Below are 21,935 nucleotides of genomic sequence, written 5' to 3'. Positions count from 1 at the left end.
TCTCCTGATCTTTATCCTCCTCTAGAGGCATCTAGATTTAAGTGTCTTCCACATGGCTAAGTCAGTTCCATGAGCCTGTTTTCCGTCTTCCAAAACTTTGTTACCCTTTATTGTTGGTTGCTTTCTCCTCTCCTGCCTTCTTCATCCTTGTGGATTTACACCATTTTTATTCACTTTTGTTCTTTTAAGTAATTTCAGTGGAGTAGAGGAAACAGAGATAAACGTATATTCAACCTGCCCTTTTTAAACTTGGGGTTTCCCACTGGTGTCTTATTTTTATATTCTACCTTTTATCTGGAATACTGGCGGTAGAAAGTTGATTTTTGCTGTCTTAAATTTCTTTCCCTCTTGTCTTTTCTTTTCTCCACCTTTCTCCTGCTTCATTAACAACCACAACAAAAAAAAACAACCTCTAAGTAATGTGTTTTGTCATATGACATACATATCTGTATCTTGTCTGGAAGTTTAGCTATTGAAATGCTAAAGCTATTTGTGGTTGGCAGAATTTCTGAAATTACAGTCCTAGTCCTGGGAACCTACGGATATGATCACATAGCATTTCCATGAACACAGTATGTTATGTGGCACAGTTGGCCTTAAGATAGAATACCCAGGATTATCAAGGTGGGCCCGTTTTAACACAGGAGCCCTGAAGGGAGGAGAGTTTTCTCCTGCTGTAGCAGAATAAAGCAGAAGAGGAAAGCAAAAAGATTTGAAGTGTGAGAAGGAATTTAAGTGTCACTGCTTTTAGGATGGAAAGCACCACACAAGAAAAAAAAATCAGACCGACTTTATAAGTAGAAAGTGGACCTTGGCCGATGGCCGGCAAGGAAACAGGGACCTCTATTCCATGGCTACAAGGAAATGAATTCTGTGAACAATCAGAATGAGTTTGGAAGTGGATTCTTAGGCAGAGATCAGAGCCAAGCCTGTCTGAACTCTTGACCCACAACTTGAAGATCATAAATTTGTGACATTTTAAAAACCACGAAAATTTGTGGAGTTATGTTCCAACGCCATAGAAAACTAATATGCTATCTCACATAAAGCTCTCTGTTTATGATATTGCCATGAACCTTGGGCCCTAAAATCAGCTACAGGGATGGTGAACATGGTTCTGTGGCTGTGTGTATCTGTGTGTTTTTGTATTCATCACATTAGTAGCTTTTTAAGTTTTCTCATTCTGTAAAAGAAGTCCTTTATCAAACTGACTAGAATAGACAAGGAAATTAGGAGAGGCAGTTGGTGACACGAGTCTATTGGTGACACCCAGGCTCATTTAGCGTCTTCTTTTGTGCAGCCTCTCCGTGCCCCCTGGGCCCCTGCTTTCTGGGAAACAGCTGTTTGGAGTATGCAAGGACAGAATCTTCCTGTCATTATAGGAGGGTGTTCTTCTCAAGACTGGCAGAATGCGCATCCTGGAAAGGATACCCGCTCTGCCAGTCTGTCTCTTTCCCTCCTCCTGGCAAAACCACAGCTTTGCCATTAAGGGGTGTTTCTGCACCATTTCTTCTCTTTACTGCAATACAAATTCACTGCTTTGTTGAGTGAGGTGGGTGGCAAAATTATCATAATGGTATTTTATATATGTGGCTTTGTGGGGAAATGAGATGCTCTGCATAAGTAAACTTTTCATTCAATTAAAAATTGTTTTTTATCACTACATTTTTAAAAAGACTTCATCTCTTGAACAAAAAAGAATACATATATTATCCAGTCTTATTAAATGGAAAATAATGTAGACCTATCACATTTTTATTGATGATTCATGGTCATCATTAAGGCTGTCATTTATTTCACAGCCCTGTTTCTGCAGTGATGCCCTTAGGGACCCTTGTTCTTATACTAAATAGCCCCAGACCACTAAATCTTTGATTCAACTTCTGCAGTTTATATTTTTTCTGCTATCTTCCTTATAAACAGGAGGTTAATTTTAATCCATTATTTCTGTTGACTTATCTGCATCCAGTAGTTTTCCACCCATATGTACATGTAGTTCTAATCCCCAAATTGAACTGTACTAACTTACAATAAAGTAATTTAAGATGTGTGCAGATGGTAAAGTTGTAGCTAAATATAGTAAAGACTCATGAAAACTTACATTTGAATGGTTTTTAACTTCCCAAACATTAATTGAACAGTTATTATGTCCAGAAAATTATATGGCTTATAAGAAATCTAGATGTTTTAAAATTAATAGATAGGGAAAATAAATATTTATATAACTACTAATAAGAGTATGTGTATTAAAATCTCATTATTCTATATCTATTACAAGGAAATCATTGATTCAGTATGGACCTGCTTAACCATTAGTTTTCATAAAATTAGTATACTTTGTCTTTATAGTATTCATTAGCTAGTCAAGGCTTCAACTTAACTATTCTTCATGTTCCCAAGTACCTAAGAAGTGTACTGCTTAGGTTAAGTGGTTTGTTTTCCTCTTTAGACTATGACTGCTACAGCACCCTATTACAAATAGTAAATTTTGAATATTTGTGTATAATCTTAAAATATGTATTCAGAATTTCCACTATTTCAAATAAGATAGTCATGTTAGATTTATTTAAAAAAATACCATTTTAAATGATTTTCCAACTAAAATGCTTAGATTTTGACCCCTGATTCATCTTGTTGAAAGATGTGCCATGTTTATTTTGTATACGCCTGGCACAAGGCAATGTATGCCTAGGGTTACTCAAATCTCATTTTGAAATGAAAAATTCCACAGATCCATAAGAATTTAATACTAAGTGTTAGAGCATAGCAGTAAGTGTACCAGTTATGTTGCAGGGAGGAAGCCAATTCTGACTCCATGTTGGAACTGTTTCTTTGACTTGCTTTTTGTTGCTTTAGTTAATTTAATCATACAGAATGGTTTGCCTCAGAGAATCCTGCCCCTCTGCCTGACTTAAACTAAAGCGCCTTTATTCAGAACCCTGTCCACCTGTGGATGGCAGGAAGGAAAAAGTAACACATCCCCTGCCTGAGGCTTGCCATTCTAGGAAATGTTTGCAAGATTAATGGCCTTTTTATTTTGCTTTCTCACCTCCCCTCATCTCTAATCTATAAAAGAACCTGACATCCAGACCCCCAAAAGATGGTTATTTTGAGGCACTAGCCTGCCATCTCAGTCTGCCAGCTCCCTGATTAAAGTCTCTTCCTTGCCTCAACACCTTGTCTCTTGATTCATTGGCCTATCATCCTAGAGTGAGCTTGGACTTGGTAAATGTTCAAGGGTGCATCAGAACTGGAGATTGGCCAGTCCAAGATAGGGGGTGGTCTCCACAGGCATTTAATGGCCTAAGAGCAGAGGAAGTGCAGGGTGGGTACCGACGGGTCGTAGTGTTACTATGATAACATGTATTGGATGCTTACAATGTGCTGAGTTTTGAATCACTACGTTGTAGTACCAGAAAGAAAACATGAGATCATAAGACAATTTTTTCCCTCTTAGGAGTGGATGACAGCTAAGGGCATTTAGCTAGGTTTAATAGGGAGCATACGGACTATGAAATATAAATAAAATGGTATGTGTCAGCTCTGAAGACGCCAGGAAACTCATCCTTGCCTTACAGACTCTTTGGAAGGATGCTCCTGAGGGACCAAGGTGATGGTGTATTTATCTCTGCATATCTCAGTGCTTAGAACAATATTTGTACATAGTGGAAGGGACATGTTTGTCCACTGAATTGAGTGGACATGCTTTCTTCTTACAGAGTACAGAATTTCACAAATTCCTTCGTAATTGAAGTTCCCTCACAGCATATATTATAGATTCTGCCCCTATGTAGCCCATTTAAAGTAAGAATGATTAAAAATGCTCAGGACATCCTTAAACATTTAATCAAAACTTGGAACTCTTCTAGAGGAACCTGACTCAGTAACTTTGAGGGGACAGAGGTTGAAGAGGAAGTGAGGAAGTACTTCCAATGCCCTCACCTCCCTCACCTCCCAGAGCCAACCTGCACCAATAGGATTTATTTATTTGTCTGCTCGGCTTACCATGCACATAGAGACTGTCCTCTCTTCTGTAGGGTACGCGTTTCAGATCTGGCAGATTAAAAACCAAGAGTTGAAGTGAATAGTGGTAATCTCTGAACTGGAGCATTTCTGTGTTTTCCTGGTTTTTCTCTTTTAGCTTGCACCAAAGAATTGAAGGGAAAAAAATTCTTCCACATACCTGACTGGTATTGGAAGCTGTTAAATAGTGGTTAAAACTGGGTGGATTGGAGGGAACTTTCCTCCCCCATTTTTTAAAGTTTGGCTGTAGGTCCTTCTGCCTGCAGGCTACAGTCACATTAGTGGTTGGAAATTGGATAACGACAGCACAATGACAAATCCAGGTTGCTTGCAATAAGTTGCTAATCCCTTTGCTTTAATATCGGAGCAGCGTATAATGATGTTTGGACATCACTCCAGTTTACTGACGACCCCACTGGGGCCAGCAATAGAACCTTACAACTGTCTAACAAGGCGTCAGGTGACTCCCGTCGTCACAGCAACGGACACTGGAATCTAATCTTCCCTCCATCCCTTCTAGCACCCAATAACGCCTAGATTATATAAGTGGCCCATCATTGCTTGGTAACTTGAATCAATTAACGTTAATTCGCACAATGCTATGATGTATTGTGATCACTTTCATTTCAGGGAAGGGGGAGAAATTGCTATAAGTCACCTAAAATGAGGTTGTCTGTGGTGCTGGGGTATTAATTGGGTGTCCATATTAAATGCAAAAGGAGCCCCATCGTGAAAGGAAAGTGGATGAGTGACTCTCTTGGCTGCTATTGACCTATCAGAAGAAGACAGTGCCCTTTTCCTTTGCTTTTATCTATTACAGTTTTCCCTATTGCGTGTCAAGTTGATGTATTATAAAAAATTCATTTGGTGACCTTTCACCCCCCTAGCAGATTAAACAATTTCACTTCGATGGCATCATTAACAAGACCCTGCATTTAATGATGATTTCTCTAAAAGGCCACGGAGATTCGATTTTAAGCTAACAGATTTATTGCACTATTATAACATATCGTAAAAAACTGTACCACCTACGGTCAGGTTTTAGGTTAGAAACTGCTTAAGAGTTTATGTGAAGCTTAAAGTGGTATTACCTTGGGATATGCTGTAGCGGCAAGTCTCTGACCTCCAGTGGGATGCTGTTTACATTTAATCAGAGATGTTTGCTCACAATAAACTTAAAAATGTGTCAGGGACAGGCCTTTTAGCAAGTGTTCAGGCAGTTGGTTCCCCTCCCTCTGTCTCTAGACATCAGTGTACTTATGTCAGGATCTTTGTTGGATGGAGTCTTTTGGCTTTTTTAACCCACACAGCCTGCCTGCATCCTGTCCTGCATCAGAAAGCATTTAAGAAAGACAAGGGAAGAAATAGAATTTGGGAATAGTGTAAAATTTTCCGATAACCTGGGACCATGGAATGAATAGGTGGATTTAAAAAATCTGATTTAATTTTTTTAAAGATCCTTACCCATTGTGGCTAAGCAAAGTTATAAATGATGACCAGACTAGCGCATATTGAATTCCTAGTGAGTGATGGTCATGGTCTTGGCTGGTAGGTGAACAAAGGGCTTTGTAGGACCACACACGCCCTACCCCCCATTCTCCAGGATGCTCCAGGGAGAGGGAAATGGTTCCCTAGGGAAACTAAATAGTTTTTGATCTTCTGTATTTGTTCTTCCGCTGTTCCTCTTCTGAGGACTAATTGTCACCTTTACCTCACATATATCTTCCATGTAAAATGAATATTTTATCTCCCCACATAAGAAAAAAGAATAGATTAGGAAATAAAGTAGTTGGCTCACAAGCATTTAATTGAAATGGGTAGACTACCTTTTTTTTTTTTTTAATCAAAGTCTTGTTAGACCTGAGTTAGGATATTTTGAGAGTCATCTATTATCCTACACTAGAGTAATATATGTGATAAATGATGTCTATATATCGCCATTTAAATGTTAAAACTCTATTGCATGCCTCTGATGTGTAATACACAATAGGTTTAATGGGACATATAATGTTCATTTAATAAAGCTACCTTGGTCTTCAAACATTCCAAAGCTCTGGGAAAAAGATGCTTTGAGATATCATGAATTATGTAACTATTTTATTTATAATTATTCCATTTTATTGCTAAGTCACATCAGCAATTAATGTGCTCAAAAGAGTTGAAAAACAATATAGCTCTAAACTTTGGTCAAACCAAAGTTTAAAAACCTTTGGCAAACTACTTAAGTCTTTTTGGACCTTAGTTTCTTCATGTGTAAATAAAAGTGTCTGTCATTGTGTCATTTTAAAGATACAATGAGTTTATAGGTGGAATGCATAGAATAATACCTGTACAGGTAAGTGCTCAGCATATATGAATTATAAATAAGTGTTTTTCTCCCTGAGGGCTTCATTCAATTGAAATCAATTAATCAATGAATTCTACAGTTACTGATTCTATTTAGTGCAAGCATCTTGTGAAGACTATGCATACAAAAGGGTTGTTGTGAGATTAAATGAGATAGTCCTTGCTCCTTGGAAGAAAGGCTATGACCAACCTAGACAGCATATTAAAAAGCAGAGACATTACTTTGCCAACAAAGGCCCATCTAGTCAAAGCTACGGATTTTCCAGTAGTTGTATATGGATGTGAGAGTTAGACCATAAATAAAGCTGAGCGCCAAAGAATTGACGCTTTTGAATTGTGGTGTTGGAGAAGACTTGAGAGTCCCTTGGACTGCAAGGAGACCAAACAGGTCAATCCTTAAGGAAATCAGTCCTGAATATTCATTGGAAGGACTGCTGGTGAAGCTGAAGCTCCAATACTTTGGCCACCTGATGCGAAGAGCTGACTCATTTGAAAAGACCCTGATGCTGGGAAAGATTGGAGGCGGGAGGAGAAGGGGACGACAGAGGATGAGATGGTTGGATGGCATCACCAACTTGATGGGCATGAGTCTGAGCAAGCTCTTGGGAGTTGGTGATGGACAGAAAAGCCTGGTGTGCTGCAGTCCATGGGATTGCAAAGAGTCAGACACAACTGAGCGACTGAACTGAACTGAGTCTTTGTGAAGCAGTTGTGTGGGGAGGCTGTTCCCAGGCATCTCTTCCCAATTCTTTGTGGTGATATCATCTCAGTACCCACAGAATCAGCCAGGATGAATGTATTTATACCGTGGAAAGTGGAAAAGCACTAAAATCTGATCCTTTTTGGGGAAATCTGGTTTATTAGCATACTTATAAAATATCCCCACCTTCTAAGTGTTTTAGTCTGATATGATGCCTCACTAAGATTTTTTGGAGTTAATAAATTGTGATTAAATCTAAGTTCATAATATATGTTCTCCCACCCCACCCCTCACACACCTATTTCATCATTTCCTATGGTGAAGCGAACATATAAAGTACATATATAATTATTCTTTGGTTGTAAGTTCATGTTTGCTATACAGTGTATTATTTAGTTTCTAGAAACAAAGGCAAACTTTTTCACTAGTAATGGTGTATCATGGAAAACAGCTACTACAGTGGTATGATATCTAAAATCTGAGGCATGGATTCTCTTCTCTTTTTTAACATGCGGCAGAAACACAAGCAGTTTCAAAACTGGGAACTTGATATACGTTCAGCCTTATGGTCTTTCAGTCTTCGTCCAGCCTTCAGATGGAGAAGTGGGAAAAGAACTCACAGTCCAACCACAGCTCGTGTTTCTGGATAAGCAGGTACTCTGTGCACAGGTCACAGTCTTTACTTGGAGCCGGGTACCATATTGTATTCGGAGCATGTTTCAGACTCCATCATCATCATAATACACGTGTACAGAGCACCCACCCTGGGACAGTTGGTGCACTTAGAACATCAAACTACTTTCATTATTTTCCTTCCATTGCACAGCCTGCTTTCCTTCTACTTTCTGTAAAAAGTCCAGAATATGATTATGGATAGGAGTAGAATTCTAATACTTTTTCACTCCAAACAAATTCTTACAGTAGGTCTCAGGTGTCTTCTCAGAAATCTATCCTTCCCAAAGTGCTGGATCTATATCTGAAGAAGTCATTTCATATGCTGGTGAAGGCATTTATGCCATTACATTATAGTTCTATGTTATTTTAAGTGATTTCTCCTGTATGTGGTTAAGTACAGTATCAATAAGAGGCTTCTGCATGCTTCATTCTAATTTCAGTGTCCAAGTCCTTGGATTTTATCTTTTCTATATTTACTAATGTCATGGGTGGAAGAAGTGAAATATGACAGTTAAATCAACTTTCCACTCTTTAATTTAAAAAAAATGCGTCCCATGACATGCTTGTAGAGGGACAAAGCCCATGGGACTGAGGTCCACACTTTTGCTCTGGTCAGGCACTTACCCAGCTCTCCTGCTTTGTTCTCCTAATGTTTCCTTCCTTAAGGTTTTTTTTTTTTTTTTTAAAAGCACCTTACCAGCCACAAGATCCACTGACACTTTTTAAAAATAAATTTTATTATTTTTTTGACCCAACTGTGAGGCATGTGAGATCTTAGTTCCCCAACCAGGCATGGAACCCATGCCCCCTGAAGTGGAACTGCATAACCACTGGACAGCCAGGGAAGTCCCTTTCCTATCTTATTAACCTTCAGCAAACAGTGTCAGGCTCCTTTTCTGTAAACTTAGCTTTCCTTTGTCCTCTTCACTGCCTTGCCCCAAATTTTCTTGAAATAATTCTCTTCTTATGATAAAATTATTTGATATATTCTTGTTAACATGACAAAGGATATTTATTATTTTATTTATTTTATTATTTTTCCTTTGCTTATTCTCATGAATGTGTGCTATATGAAAGATTCTGTCTGAATCCTCTTCTTTTTCGGTTAACTTCACAAAATTCTCTTCTGAGTCCTATTTTTCCTTTCTTTTTTTCCCCCAGAATCGGAGAGTAGAGTCCTTGGGGCCCCCGTCAGAGCCATGGGTCATTTCAGTTTCCCTGGAAGGGACATTAGATTCTGTGCTGAGAGGTAGGTACTTGTGACATTTGGAGACCCGCTGTAAATGCATCTGCCCAAAAATGTTTGCAACCACTGGGGATTCATAACAAAGTCACTAATACTCAGTATCTTTGGTAATTTGGAGAAAAAAAATTCCACCACCAGTGTACAATGCCAGTGTCTTCTAAAAAGTGCAAAAGGTTGACAGGAAATGTTTAAGGAGCCATCTGCCCCACAAGTATGGTGAGCATTTTTGTCATACCTGTAGCATATATGTGTGTGTGTGTGGTGTGTGTGTGTGTGAAAGTGTTAGTCACTCAGTCATGTCTGACTCTTTTCAACCACATAGAGTGCAGCTCTTCAGGCTCCTCTGTCCATGGAATTCCCTTCTCCAGGGGGTCTTCCCAACCCAGGGATCAAACTTGGGTCTCCTGCATTGCAAGCAGACTCTTTACCATCTGAGCCACCAGGGAAGCCTATGTATGTGTGTGTGTGTTCCACATCTTGGCTAATATAAATAGCACTGAAACAAATATGGGGATACCTCTTTAAGATCCTGCTTTTTTTATTATTATTATTTTGGATAAATACCCAGAACTGTGCCTGCTGGATCATGTGGTATTTTTAGTTTTAATTTTGTGAGGCACCTTGGTACTCTTTTCCATAAAGGCTACACCATTTTGCATTATCATTAAAAGTGCTTGAGAATTCTAATTTCTCCTAGAACTTGCTAGAAACCAAAATTTGCTGTCTTTTGGCCTTTTTGAAAATAGTTGTCCTATTAGGTGTGAGGTGACATCTCATTGTGGTTTTGATATGTTTTTCCCTGATGACTAGTGATGTTGAGCATCTTTGCATATTGCATATTTGCATATGCATATTGCATATTTACAGATCTTCTTTGGAGAAATGTCTGTTCAAGGTCTTAGCCTATTTTTTAATTGGGTTATTAGTTTTTAAGCTACTGAGGTTTAAGAATTTCTTATATATTTTGCAAACTAACACCTTATCAGATAAATGACTTGCAAACATTTTCTCCCATGCTATAAGTTGCCTTTTCATTCTGTTAACTATGCAGAAGCTTTTAAATTTGAAGTAATCCCACTTGTCTAATTTTGCTTAAAGTGTCCATACTACCCAAAGAGAGCTACAGATTCAATTTAATCTCTATCAAAATCTCAATAATATTTCTTATAGAAATAGAAAAAAGCAATTCTAGAATTTTTATGGAGCTGCAGAAGATCTTAAACAACCAAAATGATCTTGAAAAATAAGAACAAAATGAGAGTCACTACTTCCTAATTTAAAGCATATTACAAAACTATAGTAAACAGTATGATACTGGCTTCAAGACAGGCATATAAACGAATGGAACAGACTAGAGAGCTGAGAAGTAAAGCCACTCACATATGGCCAACTGATATTCAGCACAGGAATTAAGGATATACAGTGGAGAAAGAACTGTCTCTTCAGCAAATGGTATTGGGGGAAACTGGATATCCACACACAGAAGAATGCAGTTAGACACCATATAGGTTAGGACATTTATATTAGTTTGAGTGTTCTGTAATGCCTTTACAAACTTATAAACGACTCATTTACCAATTTAAACATTTGCCTATCTGCAACATTGCTGGTTTCCAAGAATGACTCCGATTTTACAGTTACTTCTTGCTCTACCCTGGCTTTGAGTCTAAGCTCATCCTCACGCCTCTTCAAGGTAAAATATGTACCTTGCCATCCTTCATACATTACCTGTCTGTACCCAGTACCTTAGACTCCATGCCTTACCCCTACCTCATACCTACTCATCCACTGTACCTTACTCAGCCTCTGTTCTCTACTGTGCCCCATTCCTGACTCATACTACCCCAGACTCTTCATTACTTTTCTTTCAGTTATCCCAAGGATATCCTCACCGACTTGTTTAGAATCATACTGGATCATGCAAAATGAATAAGGCATTAAACCACTTGTTATTTTCTTGTATTAACACCAAGTCATGCTCAAGTGAGCGGACTCCCCTGGATCAGTATTGTCAACATTGTCCTTGTTTGGAGATTCAATGTGAACATATGAGGAATGATCTGGGTGTCTAATATGCATACATTTTATGTGTGTGTGAATGTCATGAAATAGGAAAAAATTATTTATAGAAATACCCACATGACCAGTTTATTTCAATTATTGAGAGTATCTCTCAACACCATCATGAATTATTTCTCCTTAACTTCAGAGAAAATGGAACCAAAACTATTTGGCATAGACCACCTGACTCAAGTATTTCCTGCAGAAAAATAAATTAACAACAAAATCATATCTATATGTTTAACCTAAACCTTTTGTTCTGCAATTTAACTTCATGTGCTTTGACCTCAGTCAATCCTTTTCAGTTAAAAAAAAAGATTAGCTGTTAACCAAACAGTGGGTTTATACATGTGTGCTGTGTGTGTGCTCAGTCATGTCCAACTCTTTGCAACTCTGTGGACTGTAGCCAGTCAGGCTCAACTGTCCATGAAATTTTCCAGGCAGGAACACTGGAGTGGGTTACCATTTCTTCCTCCAGGGGATCTTCCCCACCCAAGGATCAAACCCACATCTCTTACATCTCCTGCATTGGCAGGTGGGTTCTTTACCACTATGCCACCTGGGAAGCCCTGTGGATTTATATACTCAAAGATAATTATTTTAGGTCCTTCAGATCCTTTGATATTTAACTATAGATCCTCGTTGTAGAAAAATATGTCGTTAACATTTTAAAAATATCAACATTAATGATGTAATAGTTTGTTAGTGTAGATAGCTAGGGGTAAGATGGATAGTTTTGGGAATGGGTGGGGGTGGAATTTGGACTAAAAAGGTATTTTAAAACCCTATTCCTTATAGAATCACATTCAAGTAGCCTTCCCTGATAAATCATGTAATCAACTTCAATCTTGCTTCAAGTCCAACACCTCATCTTCTCCCAGGTTCCCTCAGCCAGTCCCAGCTTGATCAGGGAGCCTGTCAATGACATTTGTCTGTTTTACAATTATCATTCCAGAGATATGGTGAGCCCCAGAGTAATGTACTGTACTTGGCAGAAACTGCCTACGCTTTTGGGCACATATGCTTCAAATCTGAGAATATCATAGATATATATGGGAATCTTTGTAGAGATCTCTGAGGCAAGCTGGTATTTAACACAAAAGCAAGCCCATTTGGAGCTAAAGTACTTTCCATTAGGCAGTTTGGCGGCTGTTCTATGAGGCAGACTCACTGTGCTCGCCGGACACATTTCGATTAAATGCTGCTTTGTATTCCTCCAAAGATGGGAACAATAAGGACGTTTGTCAAAGGAAAAACTGCAGCAAACGATTTCATGTTGAACATCTGTACTCTGCAGTTCATTGTTTGCAAGAGTTTATTGACCATAATTTTGATGCATATAGGTTTTAAAGAGTATGAACGGCATTTATCTTGGGCGCCTATCATTTATCTGAGTCTTGGCTTATTTATTTCCATTTTTCTGGGCATTTTTATTTATTTTGGGACTCTGAAGAGATGAAGGAAAAGATGTTTCTGAAAAGGGAAGTTTTAGTTAGCTCTGCAAAATTGATGAGGAAAGACAATGTTTTCCCAAAAAGGATTGAGCAATTGAATTGAAAAATGTAACACTGTGCGTATTCTATCTTTATGATACCTTTCAGCCTTAAAGATCTCAAAACCAGTTTTTAAACATTAGGAGCACTCTCCTGTCTCATTGTCCATCGTACCAATAATCACAGTGACATTTCCAAACTGAAATGGAGCAGCTGTTATTTAGCAAAGTCATTTGAGGATAGTGGAGGCAGAAGACTAATTCATGGCATTGTGAATGCGGTCTGGAGCTCAGTTTCCTTCTTTCGGTTTGTAAATGGATGGCCTATTGTTAGAAAATGTAAGCTTTCCTTTTTGCATTTTATTCAGAGAAACCAAAGTGCAGACAATCCAAGTTGCTGAACAGGGTAGTCTTTATCAGTCCTGATCTGACGCATAGCTGTGCTCCTAATCTATTGGCCTCATTCTGCCACCACATAAACTACAGATCCCTTGACTAGAAGAGAGGCAGAGCCTAGAAACTGACCACCAAGAAAGATAGTAGACTTTCTTTCTTGAGATACATTTAATAATAAAATGCATGGTGCATGCTGAGTCGCTTCAGTCGTGTCTGACTCTGTGTGACTCTATGGACTGCAGTCTGCCAGGGTCCTCTGTCCATGGAATTCTCCAGGCAAGAATGCTGGAGTGGGTTGCCATTTCTTCCTCCATGGGATCTTCCTCATCTGGGGATTGAACCCGTGTCTCGTATATCTAACCTGTATTGGAAGGCATGTTCTTTACCACTAACACCACCTGGGAAGTGGTGTTTTCTTACCCAATAGTGGCTAAGAATACAAACTTTATTAAATCAGGAAGATTTGACCTATAACCTTCTCACCAAGTAATTTAATGTTTCCTGAGCCTGTTTCCTAATCTTTAGACTGTAGATAATAGTATATTTTGTGGTGTTGTGTAGTTTGTATATAATGAGGAATAGAATGCCCAATGTTTGGCAGAGTGAACTTTGATATATGTTAGCTGTTGTTACTATTATTCTGGGCTTCCCTGGTGGCTCAGATGGTAAAGAATCCACCTGAAAATGCGGAAGACCTGGGTTCGATCCCTGGGTTAGGAAGATGCCCTGGAGAAGGGAATGGCAACCCACTCCTATATTCTTGCCTGGAAAATTCCATGGACAGAGGAGCTTGGTAGGCTACAGTCCATGGGGTCACAAAGAGTCGGCCACAACTGAGTGACTTGCACTCACTATTATTCTGTCTTGACTTACTTGGTTTCAAGATTTGCCTAAGAGAAGCCTGATGGATTTAGTAACCTTTTTCATTAATTTTTTCTTTATTGTCCAATTGCCTCTCTACAGAGATTACTTGAAGAAATTGCTCTAGCGTAGGTGACTAACATTCACTGTTTGGTTTTGTGTTTGTTTGTAGGATGTACTCACGCAGAAACTCAAGATGGTTATGTGAGCTTCTCCAACTTGGCAGTTTTGATCTCTGGGTCAAATTGGCACTTTATTTTTACTGTCACTTCCCCTCCAGGTAATTTCAACACAGTGTGTTTTTATTACCTGTTTCTTTCTTTCTTTCTTTTTTAAATATAGCTCCTTCTCCTTTATAATGGGACTAGCTCCTCTCATGAATAAGAGTCACTGTAGCTTAGAGAAAAAATTCCCCTGGTTATATCATTATAGTGTGAGAAGCAAGAACACATGTCGAAATTAAGCCTGAAGAGCAAGTATTGCTTCCTGGTAAGCAAGAATCCAAATGTACATTTTCTTCTAGTTGTTAAAATTTACTTTGAATGTTCTACTTTTTTTCCAATGACATTTGATGGAATTTGGTTGAATATTAATTTAACATTTTTAATTTATAAGGAAGAGAGTCATGGAGTATTGAGTTTTATGAAACCTTATCTTTTAGTCCTGCCTGCCTCCTCCACTGCCCCACCCCCACCTTGGAAATGATGACTATACACATTCAAAATCCTGGTACTTTAGAACTGTAGGTAGAAGGTGTGTGTCAACTGTTTATACAACCAGTTCTTTCTGAGAAAACGTTCAAAAGAAATCTCCCTTCTGAGGCATTCTTGACAAATTTCACTTTGTTAGAGGGTATTACTATTCAATCACTTTGTAGTGAATAAATGCTACTTAAACTTCCAAGGGAGATGAGTTTATGAAAAATATTACTCTCCCATTTCCATGATGAATAGAGTCCAGTCTCCACCCTACAGAGGAATGAAGTTCAATTTTGGGCATCCTTTTTATAAAGGACTAAACTCTGATAGAGACACAATTACCACTTTAAAATGATTTAGATATTGCATCCAATATTGTAATTTACCAGGAAAAACCTTCCTCACCTAAGGGAGCATCAGAAAAATCCTAAAAATTTTAGCATTACGTTTGAACTGAAAAGTTGATGTTTATAATCAAGTATTAATTTGAGTCAGGGAAATTAGTCTGATACTTAAGACAGGCAACTGTGGAAAGTAGTTAATGCATCAGCTGTGGTAATGCAAGGCTTTTAAAAAATACACCAGAACAATCATGAGTGGATTTAAACCTCTTAGATATTGGAAATGGCAGAGGAAATGAAATGTTTTCATGTGAGCTGTCTGAACCCCAGCAACAAATATTTAATAAGGCCAGATATGAGTTCTCCTTCATGAAACTTAAATTCAAACCATGGTATACTTTCAAAAAGTTAAAAATATGGCTCTCATGAAAATGTATTATGAACACTTGTCAACAAGTTATTTAACTTTTTAATGTGGGAAGCAGGAGGATAGCAAGGTGTATAGTTCATGTAGCCTGGAAAGAAAAGATTTCTGAAATCAGTTTGCTATATTGGATACAGGGCAACCAAACTCTAATCTTTTCTGAGTTGTGTGTCTACGAATATCACTTAGATTCTTACTGGATGAAAATCATTTTAAATTTACCCAGTGTTCTACAAATTCACAAGACTGGCCCCTAAATGTTAAACATTAAGTTCAAAAAAGGGTGTTCCAGAGAATTTGATCCTTTTTTGTGACATTGATAAGATCTGTAATCTTTTTTTTCCCCCTCTCGTTCCAAGTTTTAAACCATTTTCTTCCCAAAGAGACTATCATTTGGGATCGGGTAGTATTGTTAATTTTGTAAGACAGCTATTCTTTTGATATCTGTGATGTTGTCCTAATGAAAGGACAGATTCATGGACAGTGTTCAGTGCCTTGACTGTGGGATTCTCAAAGATATATTTTGAAGGGTAACACATTCAGAGCTGGATATTTTGGTCCCAGCTTGTTGGATATTTAAAAGGCCATTACCCTACAGTTTTCTCAGTAGTTAACTAAGACTAAATACTTCATCAAGGTTATTTGAAGGCATATGTTATAAAACCAAATGTAAACTGTAGCATAGACAGAAGCTTCCTGGTGACGCTGTGATTTTGAGCTGGCCCTGGTGTTCACATTTACTGGCCTACTGCTTCCTTTAATTTCTACCTACAGCTTGCAAAGTCCCCTAACTGAGGAATTGTCTTGCATTTTTTCTTTATCATTTTCCTTAAATTATTCTTAGTCATTTTCAAGACATTCTACAAGGTGAGGCGAGGCTCTGTTTAAATGAGGACAGAAGAGATGAAGAAGAAATAGAAAACATCAGAAGGCCTGTCCTTCTGGTGACCCCATAACCTCATGTTCATTAACAGTATAGCTCTTGAGAGTGACTGCTTGTTTCCAGGTGTATCAATGTCTACGGCTGGAATTATTTGGGAAAGCAGCTTATCCTGGCCTGTCCTTACATGGATAGACCAACCAGTGACAAGCTCTAATAGAAGAGCTGTGACAAGCATTTATTCATGGGTCTGTTATTGTTGTTTCATTTCTGAATCAAACAGAGGATTGCAATCATTTTCATTATTTTCCCTCTTATCCCTTAGAGAGAGGAACTCATCTTTATTCCTATTTTATTATGTTTTGTCTCATATTTATTTATTTTTCTTAAAATGAAGAAAAGGGACAAAATTCAATATCTACTAATGTCCAGAGATAGCAGATAATGGCAAATGTGATTCCTGATTTTAGATCATGGCGATTGACCAACTGTCTTTCTAAAGTTTCCAAGATTGTCCATGTCTTTATTTTTTTTAATGGAAATAGATGTCACTTTAATCAATGTTTCATTAATTGTTGCATACAAAGACATACATTTCTTCAGCTCTGTAGATGCATCAAAGATATAATTAAGGACTTAGTTCTTTTAATATACATGTATATATTTATTTTCTATTGAGGTACCATTGACATAACACTGTAGAAGTTTAAGGTGAACAGTATGTTGGTTTAATGTATTTATGCATTGCCATATGATTACCCCTGTAGTGTTAGCTAACATCTATATCACATTACATAATTGTCATTGTTTTTGTTGTTGTTGTTCTGAGAACAGTTAAGACCTACTCACTTAGCGGCTTTGAAGTTTATTATTCGGTATCATTGACTATAATCACTATGCTATTTTGGAAATATGAAAATTGAGGAACTGAGAAACTGCATAGTATGTATGGAATCCTCATAAGTCTTTCTAACATGTGGACTAATCCAGCTCATTTATCCATTTCTGAACTTCCTGAGACATTCCCCAGAGGGCAAGGTGTCTGTAGGTTTGTTCTACTGACTTCCCACCCAGGCTTTCCACACGCACTGTCGTTACTGTTGTCTAGGCTGTGGTTTCTTTAACCATTTCCTGGGGTCCTGGGACTATTAGAGGGCTCTCCAGGGCTGCCGGGCGGAGATGGAATGCATTCTGCCACCTGACCCAACTGCAGTTGCTATTTCTGAGTCTAGAATATTCCTCCTCCCTAAATTCACATGTCTTACTCACCAGTTCACCCAGGGTTCTCCTCAAATGTCATCTCCTCAGAGCGCTCTTTTCTGCCTCACTCTGTCTACACCACCATCCCAATCTTGTTCCTCCCATCTCCAGCCATTCTCGGTCTTCAGCTGGGAATTCCTCACTTCCTGGTGTCAAGAGTATCTGAGTATTTGCTTGTCTGTCTATTGCCTGCCTGCTCTATTCTGCCTTAGAACCTAAATTCCAAAAAGGACAGGAAGCTGCCTAGCTCAGCATTACATCCCCGGCACATCATAGGCACAAATAAATATTTGTTTATGAATAGCTGAGTATACCGAGATTCTATCTAAGATTGCATTTGTTGAAAATATTTAAAAACTGGTAGTCTCCACCCTTAGACCCAGGTTACTGCTCTAGCCTTACAAACCTTAGGCCTGATTTCAGCCTCTGTGTCATTATCTGTGTTCTAAACACTGCCATGGCCTACTCTTCTATATCTCAGGTGGCTCAAGCCACTTCTTCACTCAGAATTTTTCCATTTATGACATTGACTTCAGAATGTTGTCACAGGTCTTTTGGCTTTTGACATGTAATGCCCACCCAAATTTGCCTCACATTTTTCCTTCATTAATTCCTGGTATTTCTTGGCAGTAATTTTTTTCAGTATAGATCGTTTTTTCTCTTTTCTGTCTTTATTTATTCAACTTTCACATCCCCACCTAGATATTCCTTCCTATGAAATGCTTTCCCCAAGCATATCAATGGAAAATAAACTTCCAAAGCAAATGACTTGCATCATTCTGGTGGCATGAGTCACGTTCTGATTTGTATTACATTTGTATGTGTTTCCTATTTCATTTATTAGCTTGTAAATATCTTAAGAATGAGAACAGTAACTTGTCTACTTGCTGAAGTAAACAATCACTGAGCAGTTATTGGAAAATGGATAAAAGAATAAAGAATTTTGTTTTTTTACTTCTGTGAATCCCTAGTAAAATCCATCCCTCTGTCTCTGGGCTAGAATTAGCTTATTCAGTTGTCCATAAAAAGCAACTAATTGATAACAAACAAGCCAACTGTGGCTCAAGTATAAGATGTACACACAAGAGAAGCATTTCTAGATAATTTTGTTATAGTAGTTTTGGGACCAAGTCAGCCAGGAGTCAAGAGACTAGGGATCTAACTGTGACTTCCAATCCAGTGTCAGGTTCAGCCCAAGGAAAGCGCAGCAAAGAAAACAGTGTTTCCTTCAGTCGATGAAATAAAAGCTCTGTTTTTGCCTGAATTATTCAGATGAAAGCAGAGATTTGGGGGTTTGTTTGTTTTGAATGAGCTACTCAAAAACACCGGTTATTAACTAATATATGTTCACAAGCAAGTGTTTTTCTTTAACTTTTGTCTGGAGATATAGTTGACGTATGATAAGCTATACATATTTAAAGTGTACTATTAAATAAGCTTTGATGAATCTATATGTCCATGAAACCATCCCCACAGTTAAGATAATGAACCTATCTATCATTCCCAAAATTATAGGCAAAGTCTTAAACTTTCTATTTTTGAAATAACATACAGTAAAAATGATCTTTTTGGTAGGTTATTTTATAAATTCAAATATATATATATATATATATATATAGAGAGAGAGAGAGAGAGAGAGAGAGAAAGAGAAAGAGAGAGAGAGAGATTCATATAATCACTACCACAATCAGGATACAGAACATTTCCCAAAGGTCTCCTTTATGTTTTTCCTCTGTCCTCTCATCCTCCCACTAATCCCTGCAACTTCCGATCTGATTTCTATCTCTATAATTGTCTTTTCTAAAATATCATATAAATGGAATCATATCCTATATACAGGGCTTCCTTTGTGGGTCAGATAGTAAAAGAATCTGCTGCAATGCGGGAGACCCAGGTTCGATCCCTGGTCGGCAAGATCCCCTGGAGAAGTTTCCAGAAAACTGGAATCCCACTGGAATTCCAGAAAACTGGAAACCCATTCCAGTTTTCTTGCTTGGTGGGCTCCCAGCCCATGGGGTTGCAAAGATTCGGACACAACTGAGCAACTAACACTTAACACACATCATAAGTACCCTTTGGAAATGGACTTCACTCACTCAGCATAATGCTTTGGATGTTTTATCTCAGTTACAGTTTCCTTCCTTCCTCCCTCCCTTCCTTCCTCTCTGTTCTAATTAGTGGAGCATAAAGTACTTTGGCCACCTCATGCGAAGAGTTGACTCATTGGAAAAGACTGTGATGCTGGGAGGGATTGGGGGGCAGGAGGAAAAGGGGATGACAGAGGATAAGATGGCTGGATGGCATCACTGACTCGATGGACGTGAGTCTGGGTGAACTCTGGGAGTTGGTGATGGACAGGGAGGCCTGGCGTGCTGCAGTTCATGGGGTCGAAAAGAGTCGGACACGACTGAGCGACTGAACTGAACTGAAAGAGTGAATCTTCAGTTTTGCACTGGTGGAGGAAGTAGGTCTGAAAATACGAGAGCATTGGAAGAATTCTCCCATTGTAATGAACAGAACTGGAAATAACAATCATATGATATTGTTGGAATCTTTCAGTTCATCAGAAATACGAGTCTTGCATTTATTATTGATTCATATATTTAATCATCTAATTCAATAAATATTTATTGAACCAACTATGTGCCAGGTACTGTTTTAACCATATCTCTTCCACAATATTTTATTATATTAGCATCTTATTATTATTTTGTATTTATTTGTTTTTCTGAACAGGGGTCAATTTTACAGCTCGCTCCAGGTCGTTTGCTGTCTTACCTGCGACTCCGTCCGAGAGATCCACCATTATCATGGCTGCCTCCTTGTGCTCAGGGGTCTCGTGGCTGGCTCTGTGCTGCCTCGTATGCTGTTGGTTTAAGAAAAGCAAAACCAGAAGTATGTAGATTGTTTTTGAGTAAAAATGTCTGAAAAAATATACCATTATGTATAATATACTAACTATTCTTTTTCTTCCTGCAAAGAAACATATTTTATGAGCCTCTGGAGGAGGCAATGGCACCCCACTCCAGTACTCTTGTCTGGAAAATCCCATGGATGGAGGAGCCTGGTGGGCTGCAGTCCATGGGGTTGCTAAGAGTCGGACACAACTGAGCAACTTCACTTTGACTTTTCACTTTCATGCATTGGAGAAGGAAATGGCAACCCACTCCAGTGTTCTTGCCTGGAGAATCCCAGGGACGGGGGAGCCTGGTGGGCTGCCGTCTATGGGGTCACACAGAGTTGGACACGACTGAAGCGACTTAGCAGCAGCAGCAGCAGCAGCAGCAACAACATATGAAACAGGGTGCAGCCAAATTGCTCAATTTATAGAGACAAGGATTGCCTAATCCCAAATAACAGCAACAATATTAATAATATATAATAACAATAATAATAGCGACAGCTCTTATTTTTTGAATACTCATTATGGACTGGGTTCTAAGTACTTTAGAGACTTGAATTCATTCAGTCTTCAGAACAGCTCTGTCAAATAGGTACCGAGTACTCTGTCTGTGTTTCAGACATGGCACATGAAGCACAAAAAAGCAAAGTGACTTTCCCAAGGTCTCACCACAGGATCAAACCAGGTGGTTAGGCTCTCGCTGGAGCCCAGTCTCTGAAGCACTGTGTGGTACAGCCCAGGTGACCTTCCAAAAGGCAGATTCTACAGTCAAGGGGAAATAGTTTTCTTTTTCAGAAGAAGGAAGAGAGTGCTTGGGTTTTTTGTTTGTTCGCCTCTTTTTCCCTAGGAGCATAGAAACTGTGTTCTTGGGCATTTTCCCAGGATCTGATCTTTTTTTTTTCTTTTTTGGGGTGGTGAGATGGGATATAGACATGGATAAAACCCTTGTGGTATTAGGAGATACTAGGAAAACAAAGTGATAAGGAAGAGTGAGTATAAAAAGGCAGAATGAGGAGAGGCAAAGAGAGAAAGTGAAAAATTAAGAAAGGAAATAGCAGAAAGTAGGGTGCCACCACCAGACTGTTCACTGTGATTGGATTTCTGAGAGAAGCTGGAGAAGGAAATTCTACTAGATGCTCTTTATTTTGAGCCAAGCTTCATATTTTTAGCTTAAAAATTGTGCTGTAGAATGTGTATAGTGAAAAGAATGGTATTTTTTACAAACTTCTTTAATATCTAATTTAAGAAAAGTCAGCTGAATTCTCTTAGCAGCTTCTGCATTTGGTTTGTTGCAATGTATTGTTTTGACTGAAGTATCTGAAGAAAATTCTAGCCTCAAATAGATACCTCATAGAAAAAGGAAGAATATTTTAATAACTTTTACATATACAGCAGACGTTCTTATTTGTTGCTGCACCCAAACTAGACCAGAGATAGTTACTTAAAGGTACATCTCAATATACTTTTTTATTCTGTTACATGAAAATGCACAAGTCTACCTTGTACTTTGAATTTTGCCCACAGGTGATTTTGAAAAATTATGTTTTGGCCATTTGGTAAATGTTGTTTCACTGAGTTATATAGATATACCAAATGTTGATATTAATATATTTCATTCTACAATTAAAAA

At 38.3% G+C, this 21,935-nt stretch overlaps 1 protein-coding gene across 11 annotated transcripts in view; it reads left to right on the top strand.

Annotated features, from left to right (window-relative positions):
- Positions 1 to 21,935, top strand: part of PKHD1 (PKHD1 ciliary IPT domain containing fibrocystin/polyductin) — a 443,081-nt gene that overhangs the window by 401,694 nt on the left and 19,452 nt on the right. For all 11 annotated transcript variants that reach the window (XM_070778107.1, XM_070778111.1, XM_070778110.1 and 8 more), the window contains 4 exons: positions 7,588 to 7,723; positions 8,906 to 8,993; positions 13,973 to 14,080; positions 20,140 to 20,298. In XM_070778107.1, coding sequence (XP_070634208.1) covers positions 7,588 to 7,723; positions 8,906 to 8,993; positions 13,973 to 14,080; positions 20,140 to 20,298 — 491 coding nt within the window. The remainder of the gene's footprint in view (positions 1 to 7,587; positions 7,724 to 8,905; positions 8,994 to 13,972; positions 14,081 to 20,139; positions 20,299 to 21,935) is intronic.

The sequence above is a fragment of the Bos indicus genome, chromosome 23 (genome assembly GCF_029378745.1).
Source record: "Bos indicus isolate NIAB-ARS_2022 breed Sahiwal x Tharparkar chromosome 23, NIAB-ARS_B.indTharparkar_mat_pri_1.0, whole genome shotgun sequence".
NCBI lineage: Eukaryota > Metazoa > Chordata > Mammalia > Artiodactyla > Bovidae > Bos > Bos indicus.
This window is presented reverse-complemented; position numbering and strand designations above follow the sequence as displayed.